The 19,560-nt window shown below is 44.6% G+C and overlaps 1 protein-coding gene across 1 annotated transcript; it reads left to right on the top strand.

Moving 5' to 3' along the window:
• Positions 1-15,530: 15,530 nt before the first annotated feature.
• LOC120689034 lies at positions 15,531-18,380 on the top strand. The gene is made up of 5 exons (XM_039971381.1): positions 15,531-16,052; positions 16,144-16,444; positions 17,043-17,365; positions 17,706-18,154; positions 18,356-18,380. Exons 1-5 carry the CDS (start codon positions 15,549-15,551, stop codon positions 18,378-18,380), a joined length of 1,602 nt encoding a protein of 533 aa, XP_039827315.1. The 5' UTR covers positions 15,531-15,548.
• The last annotated feature ends 1,180 nt before the right edge of the window (positions 18,381-19,560 follow it).

Here is a 19,560-nt window from a genome sequence, read left to right as displayed (position 1 = left end):
TCTCCAGAGTCAGGCATGCTCAGTGCCTCGTGTACACACGAGGACTACAACTACCTTAAAGTCCTCTTCTGCAAAATGTTCAGAAGGCTGGTTGTAGATGCTTATGTTTATCGTAAACATTGCAGATTTCATGTGCACTAAGGCGCTGACCTTGTAGCTAGCTTCAACAATTGGTGGTGAAACAATGACACATCATCAGTGATAGCTGCAAGAACCCCTATGGTCAAGCTTATGATCATAAGCAAAGCACTACCAGGAGATAACCCGGATTATTATTTATATATTTCCCTATTTAATAAAAAAGCAAGAGCATGTTGTAGGAATATAGTTTTCCTTCGGGTATTTTTGGTCGCTAACCATTCTAGGTGGAGATCAAAAAGAACGATGGACAGGCGACACCTACGATCATGAGCTACCCGACTACAACACCTTTGTACGTCTTGGTGAAGGAACAACTACGAAAGATGACTTGATCTCCACACACTTGAGTTTTATTGCCTAGCAGTGCAAACTCCATGTGTGGGGGACATATGTGAGTATCCCCAAGTGAGTTCTTTTCATGCCAATTCTTATCATGGTTAGGAAGTAGTGTTAGCTCTCGCATCTTGCTCAAAAAAAGAAGCCCTGCTTTCGACATTAAATAAAGACTTTTCGGGAGGTCTCCCGACGATCGCCAAGTACGTGCTCATGCTTATCTCTCTTCAAATAAAGCTCAATCATGCTTCGTGCTTCATGCTTCCTGTATCTTTTTATGTTTGCTCTGGTTTGAATGTGTGGGGCTCAACACATTTATAGGCCTTTTAAATTAAGCATAGTGCTTAGGTTAAAATGCTTTATTCAATTAAACGAGACATGGTGTCAAGTTTGATTGATGAACGTAGCATTAATATTTTTTATAGAAATTGGTTGTATATGTGTGGACTAACCCCTGCAGGGAGGCATCAATTCCATGTGGGTGAGTCGTTGTGCTGAATTCAAGGAGAAAGTAGGTCAAGGCATTGAATTCATGTTACACTACATCTTATATTGATGCAACTTGAATCAAGCCTTATTTGAGTAAGTATCATGGTGAGATTAAATTTTAGTTTTAATAAATTTAAGGGCTCCCTGGTTCTTAAAACCGGTAGAGCCATTATTTTGTTTCCACATTTTTTGTTTTTGAATAAAGCACTAGGTATAAGAACAAGTGTGGGGGGAGATCTCTCAGAGCTTCAACACATATCTACTCGAGATCTCCCACACTACGTGCACAACACCAAATGAACAAGTACACAAAGGGCCAAGACGAATTGGTGCTAGCATTGGTTGGTGGAACCTTGGGTCTGGTCGATCAAGTTCTAGTCTCGTTCATTCTTCATCGCGACGGTTTGTGCACTCTACCCCTCACTTTACCCAATCTATGAGTTTAAATGGTATCCATGGTTAATCACTAAAACTCAAAGATATCCTCTGGTTGTGTGCTTCATTATGACTGGCTTGCATACCTTTTATTGTTTGCTAAAACCTGAACTTGTGAATCATATCTTGGGGAACCCATAATTGTTAAGTTGTTGAACAGTGAGATATGGTTTGATCAAAGAATCCTTGCTTTATCTGTTTATATGTCTGGGAAATTTTTATAAAAAGGGAAACCTCCATAGCTTTACAACTCCACGTGTTTTGTCCTACTAGAGCCATATGTCAACCTTCATGATACAAACTTTATACATATGTGCCTTGTTGTTGCATTGGGCTTCAGAAAATTTTGTGACCCTAGTGAGATACATTTCTTACTTGCTTGATCAAGATCATGTACACGCCACAAGCTAAACTTCTACACTCGAAATTAGCTATTCCATTCCATCTATTCCACAAAATAAAACTCCATGAAAATGATCTCCCTCTCCATATTATCTTTCAACTGAGGCATGGGCTATATATAAAAAAAGAAAAAAAGAGAGAGGAAAGATGGCATGCCAAAGAAGCATGGCCCACAGTGAGCAAGAGAGGAAAGATGGCACATCAAAGGAGCATGTCCCGCAGTGAGCAAGAGAGAAAAGAGGATGTGCAAAAGAAGCACGACCCAAAAAAATGGACACGTGTCCAAGAATATATATATATATATATATATATATATATATATATATATATATATATATATATATATATATAGCCATGTCCTCATGTCATTCAAATAAAGGAGAGAGAGAGAGATTCATGCAAGGAGTCTTTTATTTTGATCATCCATCATCCATGCTCCACACACATGCACAATATTGATCAGCTTGTATCGCTTGTCATCTCCATGGATCCATTATTTTATTTTGAAATATATGTGACACATGTGCATGCTTCCTTTTTTACCTACCATGAGCTCCACATAAGCTATCATTAGAAATAGGATAAAAAGAAGCAACGCCCTGGTGAGGATATATACACAATGAGCGACATGAGAGATCCTACGGAGAAGTAAAGTTATAGTTGGTCTTTGCAAAATATTTTTAAAACCCCCAGTCATATGGCAGGAAAGTGGAGGAGACTGAAGTCAACACTGTTCCGCTCTTCAATTTCCCAAACAATTTATGGTAGACACATTAAAATTCACAAGTAGAGGTGAAGCTTAGACTAATATGTATGTAGGTGTCATATCATTTTGGAGCCAGGTCCGCCTTAGTCCTAGCCTTTACTCGGGACGAGCAAAGGATTAGATGTGCGGGATCTTGTTGACGGTCTATTTCGACCCATTTTGACATTCTACTATCATGCAAAATAAGAGCATCAGAGGGAATAACTATTAGGATAGGGTGATTTACTAAAGAATTCCACAGATGCTAGTCTGAAAATGATTCAGGTGAATTTGGGCCAAAAATGCAAGAAACTAGCAAGTGTTATCTGAAGCATGAATTCCCGGACAATCACAAGCAAAAAGGGCCCATTTGACAGCCTCACATGAGAAGGAAACACAACCCATGAGCATGAACATGTCATCAATCCAAGGTGAAACCTTCTCGACGAATCAAGCGCGTTCACGAGGATCCACAGGCCCATCAGAGCTAGCAAAGTGCCTTAAGGAGGGCCCATGCACCCATAACCGACCTTAGGACCTTCCTAGCAGCTTCCAAGACAAAAATCGGGCCAAACGGCCGGTCCCACAGGTTGGCCGACCACTATGGTCGGCCGGACTTAAGTTGGTTCACCTCGGGCCCATCTTCCACGTGTCGACTCCTCATTCGATGCTTAAGGCGGTTACAAGTGCCTCCCTGCTGATTCACCGCATGAAGGCCCCCTTCCCCCCTCTATAAATATGAGGGGAGGGGGTAAGAATAGGGACATCTCACACTTTCACCTCTCTCTCACTTTTAGAGTAGGGAAAGGCTAGGGGGTAGATGGTACTCAGGAGGGGTGCCGGAATGTCGGTGCTCTTCTCCATTTAGTACCTCTACAAGAGTGAAGGGGAGTCAGGGAGGTGTCGGGATTGTCGGCCCCCGGCGTTCTTCTCCAACATGTACCTCAACAGATGCTTATCGATCATAGTAAGTGTTCGTGACCTTCTTTGTGCTTTATTTTCTAGTTAAGTAGAGCCTCGGGTAAGAAGTGCTAAGGAGTAGTACTAAGAATTAGTGCCGAAACTACTAGTTATTTATGGGATCAATAGTCCACTAGATTAGTGGGTGCCTCTAGAGTAGGACTCTGGATAGAGTAGGACCTGTTTAGTGCCATCGTAACCCTCCACGTTTGGTTGTGTGATAGAAGCCTTATGATGGAACTTCTGGTATGAGCAGGCGAAGCTGTCGCCCGAAGTAAACAACTAGTTGATCTATCTTACCTTTGATTCTGAACCTTAGAAGTCCTCTCAGCCCTTACCTCTTTCGTAGTGTGGTGTCCTTGGACGAAGTCAAGCCTTAGATAATATACTCACGTTCCCTGTGGATACGATACCCTGGAATACTCTTGGGTGAAAGCTCCGACGATTCCATGACGATTCCATGCGCTTGTGGATTTTTATTCCCGACGCTAAGAAGTGTCAACAGTGGTCCCTGAATGGTAAAAAGGTGGGCGCATGCACAACCTCCATTAGGAATAGTTGATGACTGGCCACATGGAATATGGGGGCCAAAGGGCCAACTCCTAGTTCGGTCGAACTAGGGTTTATCACAACTAGAGAGTAAGTCGGTTGTACATGCACCGCGCTATCCTAAGTCGGTTTGCATGCTTTTATGGGCCCTTCTATCTATGAGAGGCTGAGGTGGCAAAAGCTGATTCGTCGGTGTTTTGCTCCTAGCTACCTGGTATGTGTTTCTCATTTGTTTCTACTCAAATTTCTACATAGCACTTAATTCCTAGGAGACATGTAGAAATGGCATTATTCTGAATGAATATGCGTGCAAGAAATGGTAGCTCTCATGATTTTCTGAACAAATTAACGGTCTATTTTGGTATTTAACGAGAGGCAAAAAGATCCCCCAAGTTGTCCTTTGCTCATCCCAAGCAAAGTAGGACTTAGTTTGCCGATCAGAAAATTACTACTAGGTACTTTACCTACCATCGAGCGTTATCCTGCAGCATAGATAATCTCCTGATGCTAAGCAAATTTGCATGAGTATCTTGCCCTTCTTGCCTTGATCATCTATGGGGCTTTTGGCTCCTCCTCGTCATGAGTTGTTGAGAGTTAGAACAATCTATAGAGCAATTCTTAACGTCGTGTTTGTGCAACAATTCATCTAGAGGTTTTCTTTCGAATTTTGAAATCAAGACCAAGTTCCTCGGATGAATATCTTAGATCACACAATGTGTATAGATCCATACTAGGGCATTTCTTGCCTCTTCTCATCCTACTAAGGCTTTTGTAGGGCTCCAGGTAGAACCATTTCCCTCAATGCCATAGAAATTTGTATAGCTTTCCTCAATGCCACAAAATGTCTTAAAATCCTTCAGTGCCACAGAATCAAAAATTTATCCCCTTATGCTAATTCCGTTAACATGTTGTTATGTTTCTTGTGAAAAGACCTATTTGCCCTAATAACGAAGAAAAGTAAATTTAGGGCACTTCCGTTGCATGCAATTGTAGGCGTAATTTCATATTCAAGATAATAAATAAGTGTAACACCCTAAAATATACTTCTAAAACTGTTCATAATAGCTATATAATCTTGGAGTCAAAAGGAATTAATTTTGCAATATTTAAAACTCACCAGAGGCTTTAAATTGAAATGTTGCATTCATGCTGGTGCATATTTTATTTTTTGTATGAATGTGTTCGAGTTTCTAAAGCTCCTAGAAAATTTTCAAAAATTTCTAAGGTTTTTATCTATTTTCTATGATTTTATTTCATTTTCTGGGCGCCAAAAACTCTTTTTCTTTACCTTTTTCCTTTTCTTCTCCGTTTTCTTCCTTTTTCTTCCTGTTTTGGGCCGCTGGCCTGTTCTCCGTGCCGGCCCGATCCCCTTTTCCTTTTACTTTTTCACCACCGGCCCACTTCCGTTTCTCTCCTCACCTTTCCTTCTCTCGGACCGCTACCGGCCCATCTTTCTTTTTTCTTCCTCTCTTTTCCTTCCCTCTCACCGACGGGAGGGACCCGCCCGTCATCCCCTTCCTCACGTCATGGGTAACTCGGACTCAAGCCGCCACGCCTGTGCTGTGGGCCCGCACGCCGAGGCCGACTCGGTCTCGCCTTGGACCCGCGCCCCGGCCTCTTTAGCTCCGCGAATCCCAGCCCCGTTCAACCCTAGCCGCTTTTTGCTTTTGCTATGCCACCCGCACATTTGCCGCCGCCATAGCCCGAGCTTGTTGCGCCGCCAATCCGCGCTACAGCCTCCCTCCGGCCGATTGACCAGCATGGTAGGTTTTATGGTGAGCTCCTCTTGCATTTGCCCTCCGTTTCCCCTCGTTTTTGTGCTCGGTCGAGATTGTTAGGGCTCACCAGAGCTCCGCCGCTGCATCCCTTTGCCGTCGGTCCTTGTCGCTGCCCGGCCGCCGCTCGCAACCCCCGTACCGGTTTCCTCTTGCTGCGTTCTTGCTTCTGGGTCTAACTGCGCAATTTTTGGAGCACCATAGCGCCGAGTCGCCTTTACGCCGGCGATGCCCATAGAAATATGGGGTAGCTAAAACAAAATTTTTCAACCGCATAAACTAGGATTACAGCAGTTATAGATCACAGGATTACCATTAGACACGCGGTTGCCGAACTTCTATAGCGTGTCGGTGTAGTGCAGATGGAAGCCGGCAGTGCAGTTGCGTGAACCACCTCACGAATGGCTTGTCCTTGTGCAGCAAGCGCAACACCTCCACGAAGTCCACACATATGGGAAGAAGCGTCGCACTATGGATTGCTAGATCCGCAAGAACAACTATAGCTTGATGCAAGGAGGGAGGCGCCAAAAGGGGCGGCGACCAGCAAGAGGGGGCGGCGGCCAATAAGAGGGCTAGGGTTGAGGGATGGTGCCCCCCCTTGCTTATATAGGCCTGGTGGGCGCCCCCTAGATGGGCCCTAGTGGGCCCCACCTTGGGTGCCCTAGGTGGGCTGCCCTGTCCCCCACCTTGGGTGCCCCTAGGTGGGCTTCCATGGGCCCCACCAAGGGTCCAACCCTATGGGCCTGTCGAGGCCCATTAGTGTATCAAAGCCCAGTCTAATTAGGATCTCATCCTTATTAGGCTTCTGGCCCTTAAGTGTGTGAACCTATGAGTTCACGCGTGAATAGACATGGCCGAGTACTCCTACTCGCCAATAGTTTATAGCGGTCTCTAGCAAAACGTGTCAATTCCTATGCGCGCGCGAATCATACCTATCGGGCCATCACAATCTTATACATGTTGTTCCCTTTGCCTCAAGATATTTGGACTAGCTTGAAGCCAACCACTCTTTCTCGATCCTGTGATTCGGAATCCTTGGTTAACTCTTAACCCCAGCATGGCCATGCATTTCCTGATCCGAATCACTCGAGGGGCCCAGATATATATCTCTCTCTTGTAGAGAGGGGCAAATCCCATCTTGACCGACTATGTCTCACAACATGCTTCTTAACAGACCCGAAAGCCACCTTTATGACAACCCAGTTATGGTGTAGCGCTTGATGGCTCCTAAGTAAGTCGGTTCATATCTTGAGTACATACGACGATCTTAGGTCTTAGGACACAGCGTACATATTGTGTAATGAGAAATGATCATCTCGTGTTGGGTCAGTTCAGTCTCATGTCTCATATGAGCCACATTATTAGTTTGACATCCCCATGTCCATGACTTGTGACACGTAGTTGTTGGTATTTCTTAACGATTACAGAGTAATCCGCAAGCGCACGTAAGATACCGTTGTAGCACTTCACCCAGAGAGTATTCAGGGTATCGAGATTTCTCAAGGAACGGATGTGTAACGACCTTCTAGCTAGTTCAACACAGGAGAATAAGAGGTAGGCGAGCTTCGGGTAGTGTGGTTTATCTAAGGTTAAAGGTCAAGGCAAGGTAAACTTAGGCTCATCACTTGTTTACTTCGGGCACCGGTTTGACCCAGGTACTGTTAGGGACCTCCGACTTGTGGCTCTACGCCGTACTCGGACAGGGGGGAGTGCACTAACAATGAAGTAGCTTCGTAGTGGACCGAGAGGGCTGTCACCACCTGCGGTCTACCCCGCAATACTGTGGAGCACGAGGCAAACAAAGGCAATCTAGCGCCTAAGCACCACACTTAAGTCTTCGACTACTTACTCTAGCGTTGCGTAGGGTTACTTGTCTTTATCAGGGGCCCTCTACCAGAGCAACCGTTACGAGAACGGATGATGAACCCGTAAACAAATGAATAACTTAAGAATACTAAACCAAAAACTTAATGAAAGATGAACTTCGGATACTTACTCAAGTGATTCGTAACCGCCGAGATACAAGATGAAGAGAGGCCGACACGTCCGACTCTTCTCCGATCCTTCTCCCTCACACTCCTTCTACTCTAATGATACAAGAGGAGACTTAATACTACTTCTCCAACAAGTGAATGGAATGGTGAATGCTGATGCCTTGAGAGGGTGTGTGGAGGCCCTTTATATAGCTCCAAAGGTCGGTTCCCGCCATCAACAATTATGGAAACATTGACAACCGCCTTCTGGAGAATAAGAACGACGTTCCCGCCAAAACACAGGGTGAGACCCTGCCATGTGGGGTCGGCCGAACCCCTTTGGCCACCTCTGGCCACCGCCTTCGTCTGGGTCTCTACTTGGTGGGTCCTGATGTCAGATTGGTCGGTGCCGGGGCTGGGTTAGTCGGTTTGGTCTGGTTTGTGGGCCCTCTTTGTTGGTATGATGCAGTGTCAGATATTCTGTGCATTTGTGTTGCGTCTTTTATCTGTTTTCGCTGTATTTCGGGTATGGGTGCCTGCAATCCAAGAATCACAAAAACTTGTGGAAATGGTTAGCATTAAGCCCTATAATTACTTTTGGTGCTTGAAAGTTATAAAAAGATGCAGGAGTTGACGGCTTTATTTCTGACTTAAGGTCCGTCAACAACACCCCCACACTTAGCCTTTGCTCGTCCTCGAGTAAAGAGGCGAAGACTAAGGTGGATGCAACTCCTTTTGAAGAAACCTGCATACAAGTTATTCCAAGTTTTCTCCCAGACTTGTGAACTTTTTAAGTGTCTGCCATGGTTACCTTGATAATTGAAACTTGGAACGGTTTTAAACTTCAGGTTCCTTAGTCTCCCGAGCTTAGATACTTAGGTTTTATGAATATTTTCAAAATCAAAACATAGCTCAGCTCCTCAGTTTGTACTCTCGGATCTCTCTTTTTGCTTTTTGAATCCCTCACCAAGGCAAATTATTGCCTTATTTTTCTCCTACCTCTAAAGAGGCTTATGTGGAGCTTAGGGTAGGGAAAAGTTGAAAGCATACCTGTTCCTCTTGTGTTGCTGAGTCAAAGACCGGATCCTTTAGGAGAAACAAGTCATAAACCTTGATCAAGATGTGCAAGTGTGTGGAATTTGTGGATGATATATGAACTCCTTTCATGAGCTATTTCTCTCTTATTTTCTTTTGAAACACATTGGACCTTCATGTGTCCAAATTTCTTTTCTTTCTCTTTTGAATGCATTGGACCTTCATGTGTCCAATATTTTTTTACTAGCCCATATCCTTTCAACTTGGAGAGAATAGCTATGAATAACATGGAGTTTTTATTTTGTGGAATGGATGCACAACTTCCAGTGTAGAAGTTGGAAAATATGTGGAGTGTACGTGATCTTGATCATGGGAATATGAAATGCATCTCTCAAAAGGGTCACAACAATTTGACAAAGCTCAAAGGGATAACAAGTTGCATATGTAGAAGGTTTTAAGTTTGACAAGTATATGGCCTTGGATAGGAATTTTATAAACAAACGAGGAGCCATGCTATCAAAATTTTATTTTTAAAAGAAAATTCTAAGTACTTTGCAAGGGAGAGTTAGGTTCCATTTGTTTTAACCATATCTCAAGAGTCAATTACTAGATTAGCATGGGGTCCCTATCATGAATTGGTTGACAAGAATGAGGTAAACACAAGGAATAAAGAGTATGAAAATTTTATCATGAAGTGCAAGGAGTGCATTTTTATTTATTTGCGCAAGGTTTTCTTTTTGAAACATAGGGGAAACAGGATTAGAGTTGCAAACCGAGATCCAGGAGAAAGCTGGGCCGAGGTGGGCTCTCCTTGGGCTCGGCCGAACCCATGGGTTGGCCAGCCCAAGGGTGGCTCCTCTGGCCTTGATTTTTTATGTGTGTGGCCCGTCTCGGTGTTGTGCGCTGTGTTAGGTGCATGCTGCTCCCCCACACTGGTCTTTTGCCTGCGATCTTTATTCAAAAACACATGGAAACAAAACTCTGCCGGTTTGGAGACCGGGGAGTTGATCTTTTATTGAATTATCAAATTTGGGGGCACATTACAATTTGGAGGGAAATATATGAAAATAAATGCTGAAAGTAAAGTGGTAATGTGCCCAAAGGATACTGCGAAGGGTGATGTGCATTCTAGAGGTTGCCCTTCTGAACTCGCTTTTCCAGGCATTCTATCTTAACGCCTAGACTGCGGCGGAGCGTATCGTAGTCGTCCTTGATGGACTTGAGCTCTAAAGTGAGCTCCGCCACACGGTCGCTCAGCTCCTTTTGGCCATCGCGCAGTTTGATCACTGTGCGGAGGAGCTGGGCGACCTTAGGCCCCTTGAGGACCTGCTCATCCTCGCTCTCATACTGTCCACCGGGACGCGTGATCGGAGGAGGGGGGATGTGTCTCTTCACGCGCTTTGCACCCTTAGGGGAGGATGCCACAGACTCAGCTTCTCCTTTATCCTTAGGAGAGAGTCCGGGCATCAACCCCTTGCCGTACCCACCGCCTGGGGTACGTATGCCCACAATGTGAAAACGTTGTGGAGGCGAGGGTGTCGTGGTGGTGCGCATGGGTGTAGTTACATAGTTATGACTAACGACATCCCCGCTCTTAGTGTACAGCGAATAAACGTGTTCCTGTCCCTCCTCTAACGGCATCGGCGGAAGTGGGTCGGCGAAGAGGCGCTTGGAGACGTCCTTCGGTGCAAGCATCCCCATCGTCGGACATGCGGAACCTCCTGAGCCCGGGCACCTGCCCCTCTTGGCAGAGATCTTCCTGATGGTGCGCGGCGTCGAGCGGGAGGCCTAGGGGCCGCCGGGGTTCGGCCGAACCCCTGTCGACACCCCTTGCCTCACCCTTCGGTGCTGGTGCAGGGATGACCGCCAATGACGTCTTGGCGATGTGCTCGGCCTTTTGGTCGACTTCCATGACTGCAAGGGAGAGGTTCGCCGGCGAGGGCTCTCCCTCGAGGGCGAACGTGGACGAAGCTTCGTTGAATGGGATGATCACCTTGCCGGCCATGGGGAATGATCAAAGTTGTGGAGGGGATGAGAGCGAGAAGATCAAGATGGAGGTGAGGAAGAAAGGAGAAGGAGAGGATCATTTTAAAGCCAAAACTGGGAGAAAATTTCCTTTCTACAGCCCGGCACGTATGGAAACGAGAAATGGCCATTTGAGGGGATTCAAATACGAAATTTGAAGCGCTGCAGCTGCCAGGTGGGGTCGGCCAACCCAGGGGTTCAGCTGGCCCCACTTGGGCCCCTCTGGCTCTCAGTTTTCTCTCACGGGTCAGGGGGCACGAGGTGGCCCCCATGCAAGTGGTTTTGAATTTTATTTTGGGGCTGAGGAGTTTGATATGTGTCAAAATCTACTAAATTATAATATCAAACTCATCACTGGAGTTATATGGCATACGAATTTTTTTTAAGCATTGGCCATTTACCTTAAATAACTTACCTTCGTCGTTTTGAAGTGTGACGGCTCCATGTGATGATGCGTTGACGACAGTATATTGCCCCTTCCACTTGCTTCGGAGTTTTCCTTCGCCGAAGAGCTTAACCCTGGAATTGAAAAATATTACTTTATCTCCGGGTTTGAATTCCTTCGGCTTGATCCTCTTGTCGTGCCATCATTTTGTTCTGTCTTTGTAAATTTTGGCACTATGGTAAGCCTTCTCTCTCCATTCTTCCTGTTCTGCCAGTTGGATTTGTCGATTCTTTCCGGCTTGCTTCAAATCCATGTTCCATTGCCGGATGGCCCAGTGGGCTCTGTGTTTTAGTTCCACTGGCAGATGGCATGTTTTGCCGTAGACAAGTTGAAATAGGGACATTCCGATGGGGGTCTTGTATGCTGTCCTGTATGCCCAGAGTGCATCAGGCAACTTACTTTTCCACCCTTTCCCCATCTCGTTGACGGTCTTCTGCAGAATATTTTTGACTTGTTTGTTGGATGTCTCTGCCTGACAGTTGGTTTGTGGGTGGTATGGAGTGGCAATGTTGTGCTTGGCTCCTAACTCCCTGAGGTAGTTTCGGAAGGTCTTGTCAATGAAGTGTGACCCTCCGTCGCTTATGACCATTCTTGGAGTCCCAAACCGAGGTAAAATGACTTCTTGGAACATCTTCCGGGCGTGTTTGGCGTCGGTAGCTCTACATGGTAATGCTTCCACCCACTTGGATACGTATTCCACTGCCACCAGTATGTACTCGCAATCCTGGGACTTTGGGAATCGTCCCATGAAGCCAATGCCCCAGACATCGAATAGTTCGACTTGGAGATTGTTTGTGAGGGGCATTGCATTGCGAGTTGTTATGCCACCATGCATCTGGCATCTGCGACACCTTCGAATGAATTCTCTTGTGTCTTTATACATTGTTGGCCAGAAGAAACCACTTTGCCAGATTTTTGCTTGAGTTCTGAATGCTCCATAGTGGTCTCCATATGCTGTAGTGTGGCATTTCTCGATGATTTGTATGGCTTCTGCTGCAGGTACGCATCGTCTCAGCAGACCATCTGAGCATACCCTGTATAGGTATGGATTGTCCCAAAGGTGTAGACGGCTCTCGTAGATCAGCTTTTTCTTGTTCTCCCCTGGTGGCACATATCCTGCAACCATAAAGCTCATGATATTTGCATACCATGGGGTAGTCCGTCACCTTCAGTAGCATGTCATCGCGTAGAAAGTCGTTTATCGGAGGTTCCTGCAAGTTAGTAACCTGCATACGCGATAGATGATATGCAACCGTATTCCCTACTCCCTTTTTATCTTTTATTTCAAGGTCAAATTCTTGGAGTAAGAGAATCTATCTTATTAAGCATGGTTTAGCATCTTTTTTGGTGAGCAAGTATTTTAAAGCTACATGATCAGTATAAACAATGACCTTTGCTCCAACCAAATAAGATCTAAACTTGTCTATAGCAAAGACGACTGCCAAGAGCTCCTTCTCTGTGGTTGCATAATTAAGTTGGGCTCCCGTTAGCATCTTGCTAGCGTAAGCAATTGCGTGATGCTTTTTATATTTGGTTTGGCCTAAGACCGCTCCAATAGCAAAGTCACTAGCATCACACATTATTTCGAAGGGAAGGCTCCAATCCGGAGGTTGGATGATCGGAGCCAAGACGAGTGCCTTTTTCAGAGTGTTAAAGGCTTTTAAGCACTCGTCGGTGAACTCGAAGGGGTGTGTCTTTAGCTAACAGACTTGTGAGGGGTCTAGCAGTTTGTGAAAAGTCTTTAATGAATCTTCTGTAGAACCCTGCATGACCTAGGAAGCTACGAATGCCCTTAACATTCACCGGAGGTGGAAGCTGTTCTATGACCTCAATTTTGGCTTTATCCACCTCTATTCCTCTTTCGAACACTAGGTGTCCGAGGACGATGCCTTCACGGACCATGAAATGACATTTTTCCCAATTGAAAACCAGGTCCTTTTCTTGGCATATTTGTAAGACCCTGTCTAAGTTTTCAAGACAATGATCGAATGTTTTTCCATAGACGGAGAAATCGTCCATGAAAACTTCCATGATTTCCTCGATCATATTAGAAAAGATAGACATCATGCACTTTGGAATGATGCAGGAGCATTACATAGCCCAAACGACATCCTACGATAGGCATAGGTTCCGTAGGGGCATGTAAATGTGGTCTTACTCTGGTCGTCGGGATGGATGAGAATTTGATGATAACCCGAATACCCATCAAGAAAACAGAAGAAGGAATGCTTAGCTAGCCGTTCTAACATTTCGTCAATGAACAGAAGTGGAAAGTGATCCTTCTTTGTGGCTGCATTGAGTTTTCGGTAATCTATGCACATCCTCCATCCCGTGAAGGTTCGTTGAGGGATTAGCTCGTTTTTGTTATTTTCAATGACCGTCATACCCCTTTCTTCGGCACTACCTGGACTGGGCTAACCCACTCACTGTGTTGCACGGGATAGATTATCCCGGCATGCAGGAGTTTCAGGAAGTCTTTCTTGACAACCTCTCGCATCGTATGGTTGAGCCTACGCTAAGGCTCTCTAGAAGGTGTTTTTATACAATCTGTCGGAATATGATGCATGCAGAGGGCAGCCCACGCGGAATTCGTACACGTGGAGTCCAGTATACATCTTTGGAAGCCCACTGCGTAGGGATTTGCGGCCCGGGTGTGCCCAATTTCCCCGCGGAATCGCGCCCGGCCTAGAGACATCGGGGAGAACTCCCCGTCCCCCACTCGTCGCTTCGCTCCTCTCGCCCCGCGAGGTCAAGCGGGGGAGCGCCGCCGCCGCCTAATCTCCTCCGACAACGTCGCAACGGCAAGCTTCCCCTCCGCATTAGGTGACGCCCCCTTCTCTTCCCGTCCCCTGCATCTCCTTGCCCTGCTAGGGTTTCTCCTCTCCTCTCCTCATACCGTTTCTTGTAGATCTTGCAAGAAGTCGCGGCCGGAGGAGCCCTACGGCGGCCGGGAGGGACCTGACGTCGAGCTCCGGGGGGTCACTTCGTAGGTATGTACGCGCTTCCTCCCTCTCCTCCGACTCGACTTGCTCGCTCACTTGCTCTGCGCTACGCCCGCCGCGGCCTTCCCAATCGACCACCCCCACCTCCTCCTCCTCCAATGGCCGCGCCCTCCCACCTCCACCTCCTGGGCTACCCCCAAACCCAAACCCTAGCCCTCGCCCCACCATCATCGCGCGGCCACTGCCGGCGAGCTGCTCGGCCGCGTCGAGGCCTTCCTCTACACCGTCGCGGAAGCCCAGGTCGAGGGCATGCAAGCGCAAATACTAGCTGCATTCATCATGCGCAAAAAGCTTAAGGATCCGCGAGGAAAAGTTTAGGTGCCCTTGCAAGCGAAGCAGAGCAGAGCTCTCTCTGCCCCTGAGTCGTCAGAGTCGCTTTGAGTCTTTGACTGTACTGCACTCCCTGCTCTGCTTCTGGTGTGAATGCAAGCATGTAGTGTTAGCAGTTTAGCACTTGATCCTTTCAAGGGTCTGTCATGGGAGCACTCAAGCTCGGCCATCCGCCATCACGCCCAGCCGTAACGCTTTCGATTCTTTATCGTCCTCAACTTGCGCCCTTGCTTGACAGCCCAAATTATGCAGTATAAAGCAGCAGGAAAAAAGGGTTAGTACTTAGTAGGAGCAATAATAACAAAGATGATCAGAAGACTGTGCCAAGCAGAGCTTATACGGTTATCCCTGCCCTGTACCTTCCTTCAACTTCAACATTGAGCTAGCTAGCTAGCTTGAAGAGTGACGGGATTGTGAGGCCATGGTAGTGTCAGCATGTGGTAGCCACCCACTGTTTATTATTTTAGGCTCCCCATACGCATCACATGCTCCCAGCATCCCATATATATGTATATACTAGTTCACGTTGTGAGTGATACTACGACGCTTGCTGTTTGACTTGTTGCACTTACCTGCTCCCTCACCCACTTGCATTATTATACTGCTTGTTCAATGTACTTTGTAAATACTGATCTGAAACATCCCTATCTGTATACTGCTTGTTGCACTTACCTATCTCTAGCAGCATCACTGTTTGGTATGTGCTAGTGCTATGTGCTGCACTGTTTGGTATTATCATCTCATTATCTTGTGGCTGTGTGATCTCATATTGTGATTATTTTCACTACTTATTTTCTAACTATATTATATATAGCAGTGATTATTTCCAAGTTTATGAATTATTTTGTATATCAGCAATATTATTCTGTTTTTAGGCATTACTAAATAATATTATCTATATACTAGATAATGGACTCTTGGGATGAGGAAGTTAGGAGATTCATGTTAGAGGAAGAAGAAGAGGATGATGAATTATTTCTAGTTCTGGTCCCCGCACTTCAATTGGCCATGTATGATGAAAAAGAGTCAGAGCACACATCCATTTTGACCGGTCCAAAATATGTCAAAGAAGTCTTAGAAGGTCATGAGAGGTGGTGTAAAGTGGACTTTAGGATGGAGTCTGAGATTTTTAGAGCTATAGTACACTTTCTTAGAGTGGAGAATCTATTACGTGACACGCGCGATGTTACGATTGAAGAGCAGTTTGCAATGTTTATGTTCATGCTCTCTCACAATGCGAGCACCGAGAGGCTAAAAAAGAGATTCCAACATAGTGGTGAGACTATACATAGGAAGATTACAGAGTTCTTCGATATAATTCCAGCCCTTACTCATAAATTTCTGAAGCTTCCAGATGTATACCAAACACATGTAATGGTTGCGTCCGACCCTCGCTATATGCCTTTCTTCCAGGTTAGTCATAGGTACTAGATACTTGGCCTAATCATAACTGCACAAAACATGATTCCAACACTCATTCCTTGGTTTCATTTTTTTAATGCAGAACTGCATTGGTGCTATAGACGGCACTCACGTCCCTATCACCATTGCACAAGAAAAGGCACCTCCTTACAGAAACAGGAAAGGAACATTGTCACAAAATGTGATGTGTGCCTGTGATTTTGATCTGAAATTCACTTTCATATCATGTGGATGGGAGGGATCCGCATATGATGCAGGAGTTCTACGATCTGCTCGTAGTAAGGGCTTTCATGTGCCGGCGGGGAAGTTCTACCTTGTTGATGCTGGATATGCAAATACACCCTCGTTCATTGCTCCATACAGAGGAGTTAGATACCACCTCAGTGAGTTCAGGAGGCATAGATCATATGCAAACTATAAAGAATTATTCAACCATCGCCATGCGCAACTCCGTTATCACATTGAAAGGGCTTTTGGTGTGTTGAAAAAGTGATTTCCAATTCTGAAAGTGGCGACTTTCCATCCCATTGAAAATCAAATTAAAATTCCAGCAGCAGCAACAGTATTTCACAATATCATTAGAGGCCATAATGGTGATGAAGGGTGGCTGGATCACCAACAAGACAATATCGACCCAAATGATTATGTTGAGCTACCAGAGGATGATGAGGAGTACCCAAATGAAGTGGAATCAAACGATGGAAACACCCTGAGAGACCAAATTGCCCATCAGATGTGGGCAGCATACAATAATTAGTTGATCTTATGTGTGGTTCTGTAATGTAATCTAGTACTTTTATTTTATATGGAATGTAACATACTCTATGTGTACTGTGTAAGACATTATTGTATATTCACAATGCTAATATTAGTTTTCCAATTCTGTTCATACTATTTTCCTTCTGTTTTGGGGAGTGTTTAACTTTATCTTAACATCTTTGGATATGACTAATGCAATTGGATATATTTTGGGAAATGCAGCCATGTCAGGTGATGTTTCAAGGGCTGCTTGGAACTCCACTTACGAGAAAGGTCTTGTTGAAATATTACATGTGTACAAGGATAACCCAAAATATAAAGGTCAAAATGGTTGGGCAACAGAAGGATGGAGGATTATCACAACCAAGTTCAATGAAAGGTTTCCCATAGCTCACTTCACAAAGCAACAAATACAAGAAAAAGAGAAGGAGCTTAAAGGTAACTACAAGGCACTAAGAGATGCAAAAGGGGAAAGTGGTAGTGGTTGGAATGAATCTTTGTGCATGATACTAGCTAAACCAAAAATCTGGGACAAGTTAATTAAGGTAAGCCATTTGGACCCTATGTAATATAGTTAATGCTGCATTTATGTTACTTATACCTGCTGAACTAATTATACTTTTTATTAAATTGAATAGAATCATCCGAAAGTAGCGAAGTTTCGCAAAAAGCCATTTCCCCTCTTTTACCAACTGGAAGCACTATATGAAGGTGAAGTTCTATCACCTAATCTGTTACTTTCAGCACTTAATATGTTGTTTTTAGGACCTAATATGGTACTTTTAGCAATTATTCTATTACTCACACCACCTAATATGATAGTAATCATACTTTGTTTGTACAAGAAGTATTGCCACAGGGAATCTAAACTTCACTTCAATTCAGCAAAAGGATCTTCTTGCCGATGCTCCTATGGCTGCTCCAACTATTGCTCCTATAGCTGCTCCAACTACTGCTCCAACTGCTGAGAGAAGTATCTCTGAACAAGGGACCTCAAGTGCACATAATGAACAAAATGCAACTCAACCTGCTGCAAGTGAAGGTGGAAGTGGGAGAAAGCGTAAGCAAAGTCACATTGGCTCTGCTCTCGAGGATTATGTGGAGTTTAAAAAGAGCCAAACAAGCAAAACTTTGGAAGCTCTGAATGAAAAGAAAAAGCGCGCTGAGGAATTTTGTTTTGAGAAGTGCACTGATCAAGTGGATTCTATGAATGAATTAACAAATGAAGAGAAATCATATGCTGTGGAGCTCTTTGAATCTGATACAAACAGAGAAGTATTCATGAAGACCAAAAATCCTGATGTTCGACTAATTTGGCTAAAGAGAAAAATCAGGTATGTCTCTGGTCTTTGATCTTTGATCTGTATTCTGTAGGGTGTTTGCAGAGTTCAGATCTTTGATCTGTATTTTGTAGGGTGCTTATCTAACTAATAAGATTAGTTTTCTGTAGGGTGTTTGCAGAGTTCAGATCTTTGATCTGTATTCTGTAGGGTGCTTATTTAACTAATGTGAACTTTATTTGTGTTACTTTGTAGAGCACTTGCTGCAAACAGTGCATAGAAGGAGGAACACTTGCCCACAGCAGATTAGGTAATTTGCTTGAAGTGTGTGTCCAATTATATATAGGCAGCTGCTCTTATACTATTTATCCTAGTATGTGTCAATTTGTGTTAACTGTAGAGAAGGACAATGCAGTGGCAAGGCCTACGGAAGCATGTCAAAAGGAGTTTCATCATTTGTTTTGAAAAAACATCTATTCCATTTTATTCATCCATGTGATTTTTCTTTGGTTTTCCTGGAAGAAACTACTACCTAGCTAGTAATTATCTACATGGTCTGTAATTCATTTGTAATATAGGATTCGCATGGTGTGAATCATTTTGGCCATGTCTCATCGTGACTATGTTGGTGCTAGTCGAGATGGATTAAGCTTATATGGAATAGCATATCCTTGTTACCCCAAGGACCATACAGTAACTATTCTGCTATTTTGGATGATATCTTCATAATATATAGATTAAGCTTACATGGACTAGTATAATATCTGGCACTTTGTATTTTGTATTTGTTTATCTCCAGATAAAATATTGCTTACATGGACTAGTAAAACCATAATGCCTACTGCTTCTCTATTGCAATACACCAATGAATATAAAGCATGCAAGTGCCAACGGACAGGGAATTTAAGCAGCTTCCAAATGGCAGCAGGGAAATCTACCCTGCGGGGGGTATGGTCCCTGTGGATTCTATTGGCCAAGGAAATTCCCGTGAGGGGCTGCCTTCCCTGGGTTAATTAACACCCGCTGCCAAACTAAGCCTTAAGGTCTTGGAGTGAGTAGCCGAACACGACCGTATGTTTTTCCAGAACAACAATTAATTTTGCTGTCTCCTCGTCAGATAGCTTGTTGCTAATGATGACAGGGGTTTCAGTGTTGTCATTTAGAAAAGCATAGCGGAGTCCAGAAGGAAGAGGTCTTAGTTCTATGGGTTGACGAGGATGTTGTTCAAGAGTAGGTAACTCAATTGTTTCATCCTGATCGTCCTCTTCTTCAGTAAAGAGTTCGGCATCGTTTTCTAAGGAGGATTCAGGAGTTTCTCCGGGAAGGATGGATTCAACCTCGTCAACTGTTTCTTCTTGGGATGTAGGTTCGGTCATGGAATCCTTTGACCGGAGGATTGGCAAGCTAATGTCCTTACTCCCAAGAGTCACGTCGAGTGTTCCTGAGGGAGAAATGTCTTG

This window comes from Panicum virgatum, chromosome 9N, assembly GCF_016808335.1.
Source record: "Panicum virgatum strain AP13 chromosome 9N, P.virgatum_v5, whole genome shotgun sequence".
Lineage (NCBI taxonomy): Eukaryota > Viridiplantae > Streptophyta > Magnoliopsida > Poales > Poaceae > Panicum > Panicum virgatum.
This window is presented reverse-complemented; position numbering and strand designations above follow the sequence as displayed.

Bases quoted from the DNA above. Each gene is read 5' to 3' on its own strand.
- LOC120689034 (XM_039971381.1), top strand. From the start codon at position 15,549: ATGGACTCTTGGGATGAGGAAGTTAGGAGATTCATGTTAGAGGAAGAA. The intron at 16,053-16,143 runs GTTAGTCATAGG...TTTTTAATGCAG, and splicing joins GCTATATGCCTTTCTTCCAG to AACTGCATTGGTGCTATAGA. The intron at 16,445-17,042 runs GTGAGTTCAGGA...TGGGAAATGCAG, and splicing joins AGGAGTTAGATACCACCTCA to CCATGTCAGGTGATGTTTCA.